We start from the raw sequence: 19,540 nt of genomic DNA on the forward strand, positions 1-19,540 counted from the left end.
AGAGAAATTATGCCTTCAAATCCTTAGTGTGCTTCTATCAATTTACTTTCCTGGCCCTTTATTTCTTCACCTGTAAACTGGAGAGAGATATTTTGAAGCATCATAAAGAACCAATGGGGTTCCATTTGCCCCTAAGAATTAGGTGCATGGGCTTTGGAGTCAGATCTGGGTTCAAGTGGGATAGAATTCTCTGTTCTCTAGTGGTGTGACCTTGAACAAGTTACTTAACTTTTTCGAGCTTTAGGTTCTTCACTCAAAAAAATGAGGTCAATAAAACCTCTCTTCACAATACACTATGGATTAGAGGACCCGATATTTTAGTATTTCTAATGTACTTTCTATCTTGCCAGTGCCAAACTCAGAGTAGGTTTTCAGCAAATAAAAGCTGTTTTTTTTCTTTTCATCATCATGGTTCGTTTTTCTGGATGGTGGCTAGTGTTCCAAATCCAATGGGTATTATTCACATTTGTTTGGGGATGGGGTACCAAAGGTGGAGAGGAGACGATGTGAATCATGGCTCCTGGACCAGGCAACTCAGAAAATCTCGAGACTTTTTTTACTGTGAACACTTTCATGAGGAACTATGTGAGGAAGTGGCATCTCTGGGGGATTCCTTAGAAGTTTAAACTACACTGTGTCTATAAAACCACAGTTAGTTTAGGCACTGCAACAAAATCTGTGAGAAGCTGTTTAAGTTGTTTGGCATTATGTTAATCATACAAATGCTTTAGGACTCCATTTATGACTAAGAAATACAGGTATTTCATGGCTACAATAATGAACCATTTGATTTTCTTCTCCCAGTGGTATAATTTGTCATGATAAATGTTTTAAACTGAATCATTGCTGATCAAACTGGCAGCCCTGAACATTTTTAAATGAATGATTACCTTACTGGAATACTCAACACCTAATGAATGTCTCCTGTGTACAAAGACCTGAGCTGAAGGCCCCTCCAGATGAGTAAGACATGGTCACTCCCCTGATATTGTTCCCAGGAAGTGGTGGGAGATCGCTCATGCATGGTTCTACTTCAGGGTTCAGTGTAACAAGTACTACACAAGAGGAACAAGCAAAATATTCTGAAGCACAAAGGCAATCAAGAAAACCTTCACTGCGGTGAATAAAATGGAATATTGACTGGCAAGAATGAGGCAGATGTCTTCACAGCCAAAGGGGTGACACAGGCAAAATTCAGGGCTGGGGAAGCACCTCCATCCACACTTTTTTCCCCTTTTTCTTATTTTCATATGACACATTTTCATTGAGCACCCACTGTGTTCCAGCACTGTGACTATTGGGAATGAGGACAAGCCAAGAAATTGGATCTGAGATTACACAATGAACATTGTGATGAAAAGAGGGGGGCAGGTGTGACAGAGGTCACAGAGATGCCCTCAAAATTTTGGTGTTGATTTAATGTTACAGACAAGAGAAAGGGAACAACTGAAGACAACTTCAGGGTTTTGAGTCAGGTCACCAAGAAGCTTTGGATGCCATTAAGAGAGAAGGAAATGGGGGAGGAGGAGGAGGTTTGGTGGAGATAATTAAGTAGAAGTAAATGGACAGGCTTCAGGCTGTCTGAGATTCCAGTAAGCACTGAGTGTGTAGTGCAAATATTCTCGATCACAGAAGAAAAATACTGAATCTGAGGATCTCATAGACAGGCGACATTGAGTCTTGTCTAAATAGAGAAAAAGCCACTTGAAATTTAGTAAATTAGAATATAACATCCTGTAACTAGACTAGAGATGCCATAGTTCAATCCCCTAACTTCAAAAATAAAGAAACCACTTTTCAGACGTACTTACTCTTTATTGAGTGGCCCAGCCACAACAGACTCTACACTTTAAGGGGAAAAATATTCAGATTTCTAAAACATTCAGCTCTGAAATAAAATACCATCTAAATTTCTCAGAGTTGTTATTTTTGTTTGTTTTTAACTAAACTAGCATGATTTACAGATTATAGATTAAAGGTCTTTTTTGAGGAAATTTATTGTTGTATAACCATTGTCTATAAAAATACCTTTGAATTTATTTTCCAAGAATTCAGATTCCATGAAAAGCCTCAGAAGCTTAGAGTACCTAGGGCTGTTTTTTGCTTGGGAAGACCTCTTTTTTAGGTCATTAAAATAATGACCACCCCCATGTATATAATTAGGGGCTGCCCTGCATAAAAGGAAAGGGTTGGGTGCTTCCTGAAAGAGCCCTGTTTCTAGAAGAGTAACTGACAGCAGTTTTCTCCTTTGAAGGAAGAAAGTCATGTCCTGCTGGCCAACGAAGAGTTTGATAACAGTGACAGAACCAGTTAGTGGAGATTTTTATAACGAGGGGGAGGATGGTAGAGGGAGTAAAGCAGAGAGAAAATATTTATAACTGTGACAACGTGTTTCCTTGTAATAATTTATGAGTCCACTGGAGCAAAAGGAAACACACAAACTATGAGTAAAATATCCAAAATATAAACATCATGCCTTCTGTAAATTTTCTTTAGTTAAAAATTAAGGTTGAGGTTGACTAAAGTAAATGACTCTATTTTCGTGGTCTCTTATTTCCTTGATACTAAGGGTTACCAACTGATTTACAACTTCCTGTGTTGTTTTTTTAATCTATATTTGTCAGCACATTTTTAATGTCAGATTACTTAAAATAGATATCTTGGGTCTAAGAGGACAGGAATAATAATATTATGTTGACTTCTTTAAAGGTTTCAAAGCACTTTACAAATATTCTTGTTTTGCCTTAAAAAGCCTTATATTTCTAAATAAAATTAGTTTCGATATAGTCTTAAGATGTTTTTTCTTTATTCCACTGATGACCTCAGAACTGAAATGCAGTTGACTCAGTGTGCTTTGAAATTAAGTAAATTACATGTACAGCTTTATCCAAATGTTCAGCCTCCTCTTACTCAAGTAGTTTAAACTGTGAAAAATAACAGGAAGCCCATGAAAGAGAAAGACTAGAATCAAGGACGTAGAGTTCTCCCATTGTAGTTTCTATTCTAACCATTGTAAATTATTGTCTCATGTGATTTCTGCAAATTATATGTAGATACTTGTTCAAAAAGAATATTCTCAACCATAAAGGCGATGAAATAGCTTTATCTTAATATAAGGTATCTTAGGATGTAAGTAATTACAACATATATACAGAAAAATTTTAAAATTTATATTTGATAATTCATAACAGGCTTTCTACAAAGAAATACATAATTCATCTTTATTGTTGACAAATACTGATACTTAATTTCCAATTCTTAAAACCAGAGATAGAGTGTTTCCTATTAATATTTTAAACATTACAACCCTCAAATTTAAATAGAACACCCTAAATGAAACCAAACAAAAATTTATTCATGATTAGAACTATTTGAAATAGCTTACAGCTGAGTTCAGGGATGGATATGTCTTTTAGAGTACAATTTAGTAAGCTAAACAAATATAATCTGAGTGGCTTCTAAAATTATTTTTGAAAAGCATCGGTTATTTTCTAACTATTTATAATAAAACCAACCATACTTTCCATCTCTCACACTGAGGAAGTTGGAGGGTAAGGTCAATCTAAGAATCAAAAATACAATCTTGATTTTAGTAATTTCAAGAGTTTTGGTATTTCAATTTTCAAAAGAAAGACTTGTTGAAAGTTTGCCCTACATGCCCCAACTCTTTACTTTTGATGAAATTTGTTAAAGGAAATCTTTCTAAAATGAACTCAATGTGGGCAACCACAGACCACACTGAATGCTGAAAAATAAAAGATAAAAAGAGTAATAAATTGAGCCGGGGTGGGGGAGAGGCAGATTTTCTAATTTGAAAGTTAGATGTAAAACCTCTCCTTTTCTAAAGAGGTGATTTGCCTTAGTCCTGACCAGAACATGTAACTTATAAATGCCATAGTATCTACATCTCAAAAGAGAAGTTGTTTGAGTCCCCAGAGTTTCTCAAGTAAGATGGCATTGAATATATGTTTGATATTAGCAAGACTGTGACTATATGAAAATAGGATGATGGCATATCCTTATTTACCAATGCTTTTGAGTTTGTTAGACTGTTTGGCAGTATTGACAATTATATATAGAAATAACATGGGCAAGTGTCCTTGTTACTCTGATCTGTTTTCCAGTGCTAGTATTATGTCTACTCTGATCTGTTTTCCAATGCTAGTGTTAGAGAGAAGACCCTTTCAATAATAAGAGTAATTATAAATAATAATAATAATACTTTCCCTTTGAAGAACTCCCATTATTTTCATCCACATTTTCTAATTTGTGCTTGAAACAATTGGATGAAGCAACCAGGTAGCAATTATCATTATCCTTCTTTTACATATAAATAAATTGAGGCATAGGGATTTCCTTAGCATCACACAATTAGGAATAGAGCCAAGGCTTAAAGCCTATAATTCAGTGGTCTATCTTCCAGATTTTGGCCATCTTTAGAAAGTATCTGGATATCTGAAGAACTGTCCTGTCCCTCAGGAAATGTTTCCATCAGAGCCAGATCTTTCCCTTTTAAATTGCGTTTACTCTAAGAAGATACTCTTTTTCAAATTCATTAGAGAGGATTTTGTTTTCTGAGGTCATTAAGTAGATAGGAGTACTCAGATTTCTTTTCAACTTGTGTTGGCCTGAAGCGGAAGGACGCTTGAAATACTAATGATGTCTAAAATACTCTGGAATCAGTTTCTTTAATTATCTAACTTTATTTTTTTTTTTATTTCAAGCCCAAGTTAAACAAGATTGAATCAAGACATATAAATAAAAATGGGCATGAGGTGTTAACTGGAGTGTCCTAGCCAGGCTGCAAATTGGTTCACTGTGGCCTGCCAACTTGAATTTCTCCTTGCAGCTTCAGCTGGACTGGGTAGTCTTCATTTCCTGTCCTAACTTGTCCTGTGTTACCATTCACTGTTTAGGTGATTAGCATGTGGATCTGATGGTCTCAAAGCTCTATTAAGTTATAAATGTTCAAACTACCAGTATGCTGTGAGTAAAAATAGAAGTTGCTATTAGATATCTATTCATACCCTGCAGAAGCCTGGCAACATTCTGAACCTTTTCAAAATGTAAATACTGCATATTAAGCATAGGAAAGAAAATTAATGTGCTGCATTTGCAAATTTATTTCCAAGTCAAAAATGCAAAGGGGGAGGAGGATTTCTTAGCTGAATTGATTTTCTACATGTACAGGGTATATTGAGAAGTTTGTAATGGCCTGAACACAAAAGAAAAACACTTTAGAAATGAATTAATTTAGTTTCTCTGATAATCTTAGCTTGAATTTACTCTCTTTTGATTTTAAATTTATGTCCTCACTATGACATTACCAGAGTTTATTGCATTTTGCAGGTGGCATTCATATATTATTACTTTACATGCAGTATATTGTGGGCAATGGCTTACAATTTTTTGTTAAAAATATCCAGCACCACACAAGTTACTTCTTATTTAGACTTGCAAATCAGTAATGCCTTTCTTTCTTTTTTTTTTTTTAAAGGTTCTGAGAACACAGGCAATATCTCTACTTTTTTTTATTTTATTTATTCATTTTAGAGAGGAGAGAGAGAGAGAGAGAGAGGAGAGAGAGACAGGGGGGAGGAGCTGGAAGCATCAACTCCCATATGTGCCTTGACCAGGCAAGCCCAGGGTTTCGAACCGGCGACCTCAGCATTTCCAGGTCGACGCTTTATCCACTGCGCCACCACAGGTCAGGCCTGCCTTTCTCTTTTGATGTAAAAAATACTTAAAACATTACAGGAATTTTTGTGCCTTTTCTCTTTAGTTAGTATTGGGAGAAGTTTGTAATAAAGTTTCCTTTTTGAAACTTTGACATTTTTAATTAAGTTCTGATTAACATATGAAGTCATCCTTTCACAATTCCAAACAAATGTCTTTTTAAAGCAAATCAGTGTTTTGTGTGTGTTCCTGTAGCTCCAAAAGAGTTGAACAGGCCTGACCTGTGGTGGCGCAGTGGATAAAGCGTCGACCTGGAAATGCTGAGGTCGCCAGTTTGAAACCCTGGGCTTGCCTGGTCAAGGCACATATGGGAGTTGATGCTTCCAGCTCCTCCCCCACTTCTCTCTCTCTCTCTCTGTCTCTTCCTCTCCTCTCTAAAAAAATGAATAAATTAAAAAAAAAAAAGAGTTGAACAGATTTATCTTGCTTTCTGCCATTCAAAATGGTGCAAAGATGTCATCATATCATGAACAATTTAGTAATTGACACCTTAATCATAGATTTCAGCAGTACAAACACTACCCACAAATCACCTGCACTTTCTCCAGAGAAAACAATAAACAAATAAAATAAACAGCAATAAATAAAACCATAATTAAAAAACAACAAAGAGAAACAGTAAGTCAAAGTTGATACTATTAAATAATGTCACAGGAAGTAGAAAATGAAAGGGTGAATGAAGTAACATATTTTTCAGATAAAATCTTTACAGTTCTTAAACACAGTAAGATCTGAAAGCAAATTTAAGTTTTCAGACCTAAACTGACCCTGTACTTAGTTCCAGGAGGATTCAAAATTCTTATTTCTTCCCATAATAGAGGTCCATTTCATACTGAATATATAAATTCTTATAAGATGTCTAGTGCTTTTTTTAAATTTTGGCTTGTAAGTATAGATCTTGGATTCTTTTTAAGCTATATAATGGCTGATGATAAAATTTTATTCTTATGAGTATTAAATTATGCCAAAAAGCCATTTACTTAATATTCTTTAAACACCAAAGCATGATTCAACTAAAGTTCAGATTGTAAACCATCTTAATTAACACTACTGAAATACACATTTAATGAACAAGATAAGTAACTTAAATTAATTTTCATGTACCAGATAACATCTGGAGAAATGTATATTGGTAAGTCAAATAAAACTAATTTTCTAGCCACCACATCTATAGGTGTTATTTATTGTACGTTCACTTAACAGTCAATTATTCAGTTTAGAAATCTATTCTCTTCTTTATTAGAGTTTTTAATATACTCACCTTGGTTCAAGTGGTCTGCTTATTATCTGAAAAAATATAAATGGTATTCACATGAAACAACATGATTGTTTTTATTATATTCGTTTGTGTGCAAGCATTCAAAAATGGAGAAACACATTTATTGCTTTACATTTGAAGTAATATTTAGGGGGTATTTGAAAGTCAAGCAAAACCAATCATTTGGCCAAATGGATGTATGTGTATAATCAGAAACTCCTGAGTTTTCATCTCAGCATTAGGCCTCAGGCAAGTCACTTAAAGTCTTTCCCTTTGTTTCTTGATCTAAAGATTATGGGTGCTATTCTCTGATAGAGGAAAGAGGGGTTGCTAAGTCAGGATACAAAATAGGAGTGTTTTTTTTAATAAACATACTTGATCCTTTTTCTCTTTTTATTTTTATAGATTTAAGAGGTAACATATTAGACTTTTGAGGAAAAAATATGAGACAATTACAATTCTACAGGAATATATAAAAAATAGTTATAAAACTAGCTTTATTTAATTTGCTTCAACTATTCATAGACTTGAGGAAATTATAACGTTCTTTCAGAAAACCTAACTTAATAAAGCTGACCATGTCTCTCTGTTTTAAATAGATTTTATTATAGAACCAGTGATGTTGTAAAACATGAGGTTTTGTTTAAAAAAAAATACAAAGGCCTAATTGTATTTTTTTAAAGAAAGTATTGCATCAGACAGTTTCATTTAAACATACTTGCTGGCTCTGTACTCTCACCACAATTATTGATTCTAATTTTTCTTAAACTTGTTTTTTAAACTGCTACTTAATGGAGAAAAATAATCACTGTGATGCTTCTGGGAACTATGTCTATTTCAAGCTATATATTTGACTCTATACATATTATTAGTGAAATGATTTATATTTACCCTCATCTGAAATGAAATTAGGATATTTTTTCCCTTACAATATCTTACTAAGACAGCCAAATGTAACAACTCTTCATGAAAAAGAAAAGTGTAGCTACTATGCTTTGGTTCACTGATAGTATGTCAAACACCCTGAAGAGAAGAAATCCTTAACCCTACCTTTGTGCACAAATTAAATCAAATGACTAGCTGTATGAGCAGCACTCATAAAAGTCAGGAAGGGAAAAGCTCAACCCTCAGTCAGAGCTTCAGGTTCTTGGGATAAAGGGGAGCTTCATTCCACCAAAGAAATGATGACCTGAGGAGTTCCAAGTTTCCATGTGTGCCCAGCACACACACACACACCAGTGCCAAAGACCAGGAAAACTGGGTAGTTGACAAGTAGTTCAGATTAGCCTTATAAAGAAATCCAGACCGCCTGACCTGTGGTGGCGCAGTGGATAAAGCGTCGACCTGGAAATGCTGAGGTCGCCAGTTCGAAACCCTGGGCTTGCCTGGTCAAGGCACATATGGGAGTTGATGCTTCCTGCTCCTCCCTCCCTTCTCTCTCTGTCTCTCTCTCCTCTCTCTCCCTCTCTGTCTCTCTCTCTCTCTTCTCTAAAACTGAATAAAAAATAAAAATTAAAATAAAAAACAACAACAACAAAAAAAAAGACTGGTACTTTGCATTTAAAAAAAAAAAAAAAGAAATCCAGACCACAGGAGTGAGAAGGATAAAATGAGAGGTTTGAGCACACATATCTGCTTGCATTTAAGTGTATCATCTGATGGAAGATGGGGCAGAGGTGGGCACATGGTAGCATCTGCTCCCAACAGGATAGAGGGGGAAGCTATTGAGAACTTCCACCTAGGGGTGAGAGAAAATTAACAGAAAGGCCTAGCCTGTGTATGGAAAAGCATAGCAATATAGCAACATCAACAAGTAAAATCTGGTTTCGTTAAAAGGCTATACCTTGCAGATTAGCTCATGCTTATTTCTCTGTGCCTGCAGTAAATCCAGGAACCTCCACTCCATTCCTTTCCCTCGTCTCTTCAATGTCTCACCCACCACCACTCCCCCCAAATTTCTATTTCTCACCTTGTATTGAAGTCTCTACCACTCATCATCTTCCTTTGTCTCTGTATTCCCAGGTGCAGGTTATTTATTTTACCTATAATGCTTCAGAGGACACTAAAATATGTTTAGCTGTTTCATTTTTCTAGTATAGTAAATAAAGAACAATATAAGGTATAGGAAGATGAAGAAACAAGCATGTGAAAAAGGTACAAATAATCTTGTAGAAGCTGAAAATGCTTTTATGTCCCATTTAGGGGGGAAAAACAGTGGTTTATGAATACAATCAGAGACAAAAATCTTTCTGATATGTTTTCTTGATAGTTTATTTTGATTAGCATTTAGTTAACTGAAGATAAACAATCTGGAATGATATCATCTAACAGAATAGAGATTAAGTGCTTAATAATATCAATAATTTCCAAGTATGGCAACATGATGACATTTTACAGTTTACTGAAATACTGAATAGGACGAGAAGTTGGCACGCAAGGGTTCAATTCCCAGAACTCTCACTAAGGAATTATTTGACTAAGCCAGTCATCTAATCTCTCGATTTCCAAATTTATTTGACTGTAAATTTAGGACACTTCAGTCCTTCTATAGATGTATACTAAGCAGTAACTTCCTATAAAATCAAATTAAAATTAAAAATATGAATTCAATGTAAAATACATTGTATAACTTAGCGTCCAGTACATTTCAAAACTTATCTAAGTAAAAATAAATATTAACATTTAGATGATGAACTATTATTTTTTAAGTGTTTATTTTTATTGATTTAAGAGAGAGAGGAAGGGGGAGAGAGACACAGAGACAGGAACATCGATCTATTACTGTATGTGCCCTAACAGGGATTGAATCAGCAAGCAACCTTTGTGCTTTGGGACAATGCTCTAACCAATTGAGCTATCCAGCCAGGGCTAAATGATGAATTATTATATTCTCATAAATTTCTGTTGTGTAGCCTAACCTGTGGTGGCACAGTGGATAAAGCATCGACCTGGAAATGCTGAGGTCGCCGGTTCGAAACCCTGGGTTTGCCTGGTCAAGGCACGTATGGGAGTTGATGCTTCCAGCTCCTCCCCTCTCCTCTCTCTCTCTCTCTCTCTCTCTCTCTCTCTGTCTTTCCCTCTCCTCTCTAAAATGAATAAATAAAAAAATTTTTTTTTTAATTTCTCTTGTGTAAATTTATGTGACATTTTGTGAAATTTGAAATGAATGTATGATGATTTTAAGGTTTTGGAGTTCTCATGGGATGGTGAACTTATGCATTTCCAGAGTACTGTCTTCAATCCTATAGGCTCAGGGTCTTTCACAGCATTTCATGGGAGTGACTTCACCTCAGGGCCACAGAAACAGGCTCATGTAGCTTACTATATAAACTAGAACATCAATTTATTGGTTTTCAGTAAAGAATGCAATAAGCATGAGAATCAGAGCACTGAAGTGGACATACCTTTATATATCACCTGAGAGGTAGAAAGTCAAATTATGACCAAAATGTTGGTTGTTCAGCATGGCATCAGGACAAGAACTAATAAAATGAGTCAGATGTTCAATGTCATCAGTACCCTCATCTCCTCTCTCTCTCCCCCAAACTGTACTGGAGAGAAAGTTGACTTCTTTAACTATTGTTTCTTCATTTCCACTGTTGATCAACTGTCATCACCATTCCTCTGTTTGTCACACGCTTGCTACAGAATTATTAAATGCTCACAGTGAAACCTTACCCTGCCTTCTGTGTTTTGGGGTGATATTGCAAGCATCTCTAATTTACTTGTGCTGGCTTTATAATTAACCTTTAGATCCTTCATCAAGTTCTTCATCAAGTTCTTGATGACCACTTTTTATTGCCCCCAAGAACAGATAGCTGTTCCTTGATGAATAATATCAATCACCATCAGGCTACTATTGAGAATTTTAAGCATCTAACCCTTTTCCAAAGTTGGAGAAGGTATACAGGGGTCCTAAAACATGGTTTCTACATACAAGGAGCTGGTAAGCAGGAGAAAGGGGCCACTTGACCCATGAACGATTAAAGCTCAGAGTATTACAAAATTAAGTCCTAAACCACATAATATGGAAAGAGAATTATACAGTGGGTAGAATAAAATGCTAATTATTAGATACAGAGCTGAAATTGTAAATTATGGTTACACACAAAAGGCTTTATCATAATACAGCATTTTTCTTCTCCTCCAGCAAATGATAGAGGTTGTCAATCCTTCAGGAGGCCTTTTCCCCAACCCTCTAGAAGAAGGAATCTCATTCAATATTTACTCAACATTCATAGAGCCACCCCCAACACTGGATACAGAAATAAAGGTATTTTGTCTCTTCATTCACCCTGTCACAGCATGGCATTCTCCGTGGATGGGGGGAAAGGAAGCACACGCTCTCCCTTTTTCCCTCACTCTGATTTTACCCAGCGAAATATAAACATTGGTTTTATCATTGACTCACAAGTAGGCTAGCTGAAGGTGGCTCAGCAATTTTAATCTCCTCTCCATCCTCCCAATCTCCATATTCACTTTCCTAAAAGTAAGACTGTTGGCACAATGACTTGATTTGTCATGATGCTCATAAATAATGAAAATGCAGATTGACATCAAATTACAGTCACCTGACAGATTGACATCATTCCTAGTAGAAAAGTACCCAGGAGAAGTTTGAGGCTACATATAAATCCCTGACTGCTCCTAATATCACCTGAGCATTGTTTACTTTCAATATTCTAGAGACTGGATCAAGGACAAGGCCCTCCAGAGTCCCAGCCAGAGGCTAGTACTTCAGACACAGATGCTTTAGTGGGTTTCACCATTGAAGATGTAAAATCAGTGCTGGCTCAAGTCACAGATGACGTTTTCATCGGCATTCAGGTACTCAGCTTGATAGTGTGCTCACTTACTTCATTACTGGTTAATTGGCCAACCTTGTTTTTTACATCTGTAAGTACTATCTACATTCAGCTAGCAAGAGTGACACTGATGATGGAGGAGTTCAACTTAACATCTCCACATAATTCTCAGTTGAGTCAACTGAGTCTCCATGAGATCACAAAATCAATTCACCAACAGCACATAGTACAGTGTGCGTTACCTGTTTTACAGAAACCATTCAGCATCAAAACCCCAAAAGCAGCATGGTAAAGACTTCGTGCCTTGTCACACTAAAATTGCTCAAGCAAGAGTAATTAGAGTACATTTCCAAAAACAGTAAACCCTGAAGATCAAAGCATAATTCTCAGCTAAGTTTTCTCACCAAATTTCTAAAATGAAGTTTTCAAGGGTTTGAACTCCCTCTCAGATTGTTCCTTTTCACATATCACTAACAACAAAGTTTGCACTTTGTTTCCAGAATGGCTGCATGAAGACGGTGATGGTAACAGCCATCTCTGTAGCAATTGCCAGTTATGGATCAGCTTAGCTTTATGCTTGAATTTTCTCTCATCCAAAAAGAAAAAAGAAGAAAACATTTTCATCTCTACACAAAGACTTGCATCATTGCCTAGCCAAAATGATTAAATAACTGAATTGCATATTTTGAGAGGATTTATAATTTCTTGTGGAAATGACTATGAATCAATAAGACAGTATATACAGCATGTTTAAAATATTAATGCATCATAGGGTAAGACTTAGTTGGTATCTGAACATAAAACCGTATATAAAAAGCACACTGTATTAACAACTGACTTAGAGCAAAAGATTAGCTTGGCATAAGCATACCTTGTTAATGTTTAATCATCAAATGTTAATGCACTATTTACATGAGCATTTAATGATTTGATGCCAACAGAATCAGCCAAAGTGCTTGGCTTAATAAGGAGTATTTAGTGTTTACCAGAAACAGTGGAAGAACACACTTTACACAAAGCTTTATTGTTAACAACCCCATGAATGTAGTGACTGGTTATTGTGTGGAAGGGGAAAGTAAAGTTGAATTAAGCGGAGTTCAGAACATGTCTCCTCTTTAGATTTGATAACATTTAATCTACATATAGTTTTTATAATCATGGCCCTGGGCTCCTTTGTGATTCTGTGGCTTTGAAATTATGACCGAGGAACTGCTAGACAGTAATAGAATTGTTTGCAGTCCCCCAAAATTGATAACATCTTTACCAAGGCCATGTTCCATGTAGTGAATATGTTTTTAACTATTCATTGATTTTTTAAAAATATTGGAGTCTGCAGCATTTATACCCCTGCTCTGTAATAGAAAGAACATGATTGCTATATGTGTGCGTGGTTGTCCATTGGCCTGCAGCTGTCCTTAACTGAGCTAGGAAATTCATTAGCTGGTTCATCTAAATATAATTAAACATAGAACTGGGACCAGAGGGGAAGGATGCAGACCCTTTAGGTGCTATGATCATAGCCATATTAAGTAGATTCATGGATTAGCCGAGGCCAAATTGCTGCCAATTTTTCAATAAAATGATATGATGAAATGAATTTATATAACCTTTCAAGATAGCAACCCCCCATATGTATTTTCTTCCAGTAATCCTAGTAAACTCTAGACAAATTATACAGGCTCTTCTCTGACAAATAAATTGAAATATATGAGAGACACAGAAGACTGAGTCATTTGTCCAGAGTTTCCAAGGTCAGAAACTGATGAAAGACTCTGAATGGGAGTTGTAAAGTGGGTTCTAGTTCAAATTCCAGAGTTATCCACAAAAACCACATAGCCTCTAATATCACAACCAGACTACTTTGGATTTGAATACTCCCGTGTGGTGTGGCACTTTTTCAGTGTTTGCCCTTGTTTCTTGGTCAGGTTCCAAGTTGGGTAATTACTCTCTGCTTACCTAAATTTCTCACTCTGCTTTAGATGGGTAGGTTATTTTCCAGGCCTAAAACCTGCCTCCCAATGTTCCTGGCTTTTAAAACTGCCGCATCCCCGTTCAAAGGTAGCTAGGTGCCTGCCAGTGGTCAGTGTATATAAGCCTTCTGAATACACTGGCCTGCTGTAGAAACAGTTAATGAATTATTATTTGTAAGATGCCTAAAATTGTCCAATAGTTTTTCTTCTTCTTTATATAGAAATAACACTGTTATTATATTTTTTTGGAACAAAAGTCAGTAGAGAAATCATGTTTTAAGTACAGTCTTTTTCAGAGCTCCTTCTCTAGTGTTACGGCATATTTTCCTTTCTAGAATTCAGAAATTTCTGAAAATATAGTGTGAATCCTTAAATTTTTTATACTAATTTACTTACTTTCCCATTGACTCACTTTATAGTTTTAGAGATTTATTAAGAATGAAGTTATCTTGGCCCTGAGATGTTAATTAAAATTATACTGGATAAAGCAAACAATTTAAGGTTATATAGTTTAGTTATTTAAATTTTTAAGATACATTCAAAATGAAAGTCTTTTGGCCCTGGATTGTATAATAAAAGATTATACCCAATGGAGCAAACTTTATTATATTTAAAGAATTACATTTCAGAGAAATATGAATGCTAACACTGAATTCTTGCTGTTAAATATTGGCTGTTGGTGCTGTTTAAGCAATAGGGTAAAATAAAGTGAAATCCTTGAGGGAAGTTTTCCATCTTGGGACTGCAGATATTGTTAGATCACCTTGAATTTCCAGGTTAGAAAAGTGAGATCACCTCAAGGTAGTCATCACTGACTGGCTATTGACCCAAGCCATGTGTTTACCATTCTTCCCGGAAGGAAACAGAACATCATACCCAAGCCCAGTGGCTGTGGGGTAGCTTGTCTGTTCAGCAAACCTCTAAAGAATAAAAGGAGAGATGGTAGACTTATGACAACCTGTTCTTGACCAGACAAGGAGTCTTTTCATCCAGCTCTGCTGGTGGCACAGTGGTCCAGAGAGCTTAAACAGAACTCCCCTCTGTCAGTACACCACTCTATTAGGTGTGCACCTTATCTTTATGAATCTTTTCCCCAAAGCCCACACTAGCGTAGATGAATTCTGTGAAATACCAGAAAACTCTCCAGGTCAATGTGAAAAAATCCTGGTGAGGCAGCGAAACAGAAACTGGTAGATGATAGTGCATCTGTCCTTAGTTGAAAAGAAGTGGAATTGTTGATGGACATAAAACACATTATGGTCATGCACTGCTTAATGAAAGATATGTGTTCTGAGAAATGTGTTGCTAAGCAATATTGTTGTGTAATCATCACAGAGTGTACTTAACACCAAACATCATGGAGCTTGCTAGACACCAAGGCTATGTGATATAGCCTATTCTCTTAGGCTACAAGCCTGTACAACATGTTACTGTGCAAAACAACATGAGATTAAATGAAGCACAAGGGAGAATGATGTAATCAAGAGACACAGCAAACATGAGATGTATGAGTCTGCTGCCTGCATAACACAGCATCCTGTTTACAGCAAACATTTTTTACAAGTAGAAAGGATACACTCCAAAATAATGATTAAAAAATGTAGTACTGTATATTGAATATATAAACCAGTAATGTAGTTGTTTATAATCATTATCAAGTAGTATGTACTGTACATAATTGTATGTGCTGTATTTTTATATGCTTGGTAGCACAGCATGTTTGTTTATACTAGCATCACCATAAACATGTGAGTGATGTGCTATGCTATGACATACAGTGGCTACGATGTCAGTAGGCAATAAGAATTTTTCAGCTCCATTATTATCTTATGAGGCCACTGTCATATATGTGGTCTGACTTGGACCAAAACGTCCTTATGTGGCACATGACTATACTTGAAAGTGGGAAGACCAACCCATTTAGAGCAGTGCTTCCCAATCCTTCTTCCAACTACTTTATCCCCTGTATGGTCTAATATGTTGCACGACATAAAGAAATAGGAGTAGCATATTTTTAAAATATTTCACTAATCATATTACTGAAATAGAACATTGGTTAATATATCACAAAAATAGAAGTTGGAATTATGAATTTAAAAGCTCGCCTGTAATATTAACTTAATATTTAATCTTTAACTGCTTAATATTTCAGGTAGGAACTAAGAGGCTAGGTGGTTAAGTGTCTTGCCCCAGGCTAAACTAATCCCTAGGTCTCCACACCCCTGGACCAGGGAGCTCCTTTCTGCTCTGCCAGCATCCTGCCTGAAGGATTCGAGATTCCTAAAACATAAAGGGTTCCTTTGTAACCTGGAGGGCCATGTTCATCCCTTCTTGCCTCCTCCACCCATCTACCGAGAAAGAAAGAAATGAAAAACCAAAGGACAGAGTTTGATCTAGGGTTTGACAAAACTTGAACCAAAATAATAATAACAATGATAAAAATAAATAACTATTTACATGGGAATCCAGAATTACTGACACCCATGTGATATTTTCAGAAATATCAATTCTTACTGTGAAGGTAAAACAAAATCTCATCAGATAAGGCAACCGTTCTGTACATTTCTAAAATATCTATTACAGTTACACTGGTAAAGAAATAAATCAGAATGAAAAGTTGTATCTAAACCAAAACAGTATTTGATTTTTAAAATTTCTTCTATATAAATTAAAATAATAAGAGTTTCTCAAAATACAGTTACCCTGAAAACTTCAAATTATGTTATAGATATGAGCATTCTCAATTTTGAATGAGTTATTAATACATATGGATACACTACCCTTCATAGACTTGTAGATTGTTTAAAATCATCTAAACAAAAACACCAGTTTCACCACATTGCTCACCACTGGTTTCTCTATGCATAATTTTTTTTTATCCATCATGAAAAAGAGAAAACATTTTCAGAGCTACTAATGTTTAGTTAATGTGAAAATATTTCTGGAATTGTGCAGGTAGCAATGTTAGTCTATAGAATATCACTGCCGGAAGCTAAATGCCATCATAGCTGTAGCAAATACTAAAACCTGTCAGCAATCACTTACAATTTTCTACCAAAATTATACCTCAAGTTCCATAATTTATGACATAATTCCAGGAGTTACAATGTAGGATGAATACTTTTAATTATGAAAATTGTTCTAATTATGAGATCATTTGTGTTGTTACTTCACAACAGAAGCTTTCTGGGATCCCATTTAGAATGTATTACACAGGAGACAAAAACATTTATTGCAAAGGGGTGGGGAGATCAACAACACAGCAATAACTGAGCCCTGAGCAGTTATTCTGATTCAGTGCTTACTGGTGAAGTCTGTCTGAAAATACAGATAAATTATCCTATCTTCCAACACAAGGCTATGTGAAAAATGGCTGTCCAACTACCACTTCCTGTTCGTAGCAGACATGCTATACATTGGGAATGTGCAGAGAAATATGATAAAGTGTTATCACATCACTACAGGCTGAAACCCAGCTATGTCTGCAAAACAGGAAGGTGTGTGAGGGATAATGTCTGTCTTTAGGCACTATAGTATGTCAAAACCACAAAGACAATGTGCAGCAAAAGATAGCTCCATCATAACCACTTTTTTATGATTGTCTTCACAGACGGAGATAAACGAAAAGCTGCAAATACAGGAAGAGACCTTTAATGCACGAATAGAAAAACTGAAGAAGGCCTGAGGACTTGGTACAAAGAGTGATACTAAACTTCCCTGAAACAAACAAAACCAGTCCGAATAATAGACTCTCTAGAGCATCATATCTCCTTTATTTAGTTGGGAGAGGAAAACCAAGCCCCACTTTTTATTATCCTAAGTAATTAGAAAAGTATTAGCCCCAATTTTGTTATCTCCTGTCCCATAACAGCCTCTGAATTTATTGCACTGAGTGTAATGAGAACATTTTGTATACAAGAGTTTGGAGAATTATATATAAAAATACAATTACTTTTACAATACTCCTTTGACATTTTGACTAATAAATGTTATTCATCTTCAAGGAGAATGAAGCCAACATTTTTAAATAAAGAAAAATAATAATTTTATTCATATTGACTCAAATGAACTGCCACCTTAATAGAACATTGTGAACAGTTATCACGTCCACACTACTAAGGATAAACTTGCTAAACAATAGCTATTAAAATGCATATACTAAGTTTTTTTTCTTGAATTATATGGTTTTCTTATTTAAATGTTTCAGTGTGAAACCAATTTTCTGAAATTATATAATGCAGTTTGAAGCACTTTAATTTATTCTGTACTGTATTTGTTATTTCTAATCTTGTTACTCTCTCCGGAGAATACATGACCTATATAAAAAGAAGCAATGTATAAATGGTTATTAAACACCAAACTATATATAGATTGTAAAAATCTTAAATACAAATCAAACTCACAGAGCTCTTAAAATTAACTATTATATTGCAGAGTGATTGAAAACATCTCAAACCTTTAAATACCTTTATTAAAATTTCCAAAGAAAAATATCTATTTACCTACTGATTGTCCCTAGTTGGACAAATTAAATTATGTAATTACTATTTAGGTCATTTCCAAATGTCTTAGTGTTCAGAGTTTTATAGTAGAAACAGACGTACTTGCATCTAGCTGGCACTTGGATGACCATGGTCTGTTCGTGCTCACCTCAAGCTATAGCCAACCTTCCCCATCAATACCAAAGAGATTATCCAAAATGTGTTCATTTAGGGCAGAGACAGATCTGATCACATTTGGTAATTTTCTAATTACATCGATTAGCTGTGTAAGAGAAGCCCTTGAGATGAAACGTGTTTATTGTTCACTAGCTCCAAGTCTGGAAGGCTGGGAGATGTGCTGAGCTGTTTTCCCTTGAGCTGTCCTGGCTAACAGAAAATGTTCGTGGCCAAAAGAGAGCACTAGGAGGGCTCACCTGTCTTGATCCCATCAAGCAATCTTTTCTCCAGGGAAAATAGAGGTGCAACTGGAGAAACCACAGACCAGGAATAAAGGAGCTTCTAGACAACACTGAGCGCAGCCTCAAATGCAGTCATTGGCATATAGTAGACCTGCATTCCTAATAAAGAGTGCTTTTGAGCAAAGGATTCGTGACCAAGAATCCAAAACGGAATGAAATATACTTTGAGATCCCTAAACACTACACAGAGACAATATACTATAAGCCTGCCTGAAGCACGTGAGCATGCCGAAAGCATGCCCAGAGTGTGATACTAGCTTCAGCAAGGAGAGTGTGTGACTTTGGACAGGCTGCTCAACCTCTATTTGCTCATCTATTAAATAGACATAATACTTATTTTAGAAGTTGTTATAAGGATTCAATAAATACATATTAAAAAGATGTTTGTCGTAAGGTTTTGTTTTCTATTTACCTCTCAGGATACCCACAAAGCCACTGTTCATCTCTAATACCCTCTGCCCAGTTTGATCAGTCTTTTTGCCAGAATTCCCAGCCTTCTCTGTCTCTCCACTGCACCTCTGTGTCCTCCCACAGTAGCCACGTGGTCATGCTGCTGGCCTACACCTTTCATGTTGAAGCTGCCCAGGGCTCGCTGTGGGAGCCTTTTACATCAAATAATAAAAAGGGAAGAAACAATCATAGGAGCAGTATCTCCAAATTTTAATTCATAATCTCTGCTCTTTTAAATTAATTTCAAATTGATAACTTGAACACTGTTACTTAAAAAAGCGTAGACAATCAAAAATAACTTTCACCCTAGCTAGGTACCCTCATTTCTCTCCCTACAAGGCAATTACAGTTTCCAATAAGT

General features: G+C 35.8%; 1 protein-coding gene across 5 annotated transcripts in view; it reads left to right on the forward strand.

The window, feature by feature from the left end:
• Positions 1 to 17,818, forward strand: part of CABCOCO1 (ciliary associated calcium binding coiled-coil 1) — a 121,991-nt gene extending 104,173 nt beyond the window's left edge. For 3 of the 5 annotated variants that reach the window (XM_066349698.1, XM_066349702.1, XM_066349700.1), the window contains 3 exons: positions 11,145 to 11,267; positions 11,681 to 11,821; positions 17,380 to 17,818. In XM_066349698.1, the coding sequence (XP_066205795.1) occupies positions 11,145 to 11,267; positions 11,681 to 11,821; positions 17,380 to 17,454 (339 nt within the window). In that variant the 3' untranslated portion in view covers positions 17,455 to 17,818. The remainder of the gene's footprint in view (positions 1 to 11,144; positions 11,268 to 11,680; positions 11,822 to 17,379) is intronic. The other 2 variants (XM_066349699.1, XM_066349701.1) reach the window with 2 other exon arrangements.
• Positions 17,819 to 19,540: the final 1,722 nt, after the last annotated feature.

Source organism: Saccopteryx leptura, chromosome 9 (genome assembly GCF_036850995.1).
Source record: "Saccopteryx leptura isolate mSacLep1 chromosome 9, mSacLep1_pri_phased_curated, whole genome shotgun sequence".
Taxonomy (NCBI): domain Eukaryota; kingdom Metazoa; phylum Chordata; class Mammalia; order Chiroptera; family Emballonuridae; genus Saccopteryx; species Saccopteryx leptura.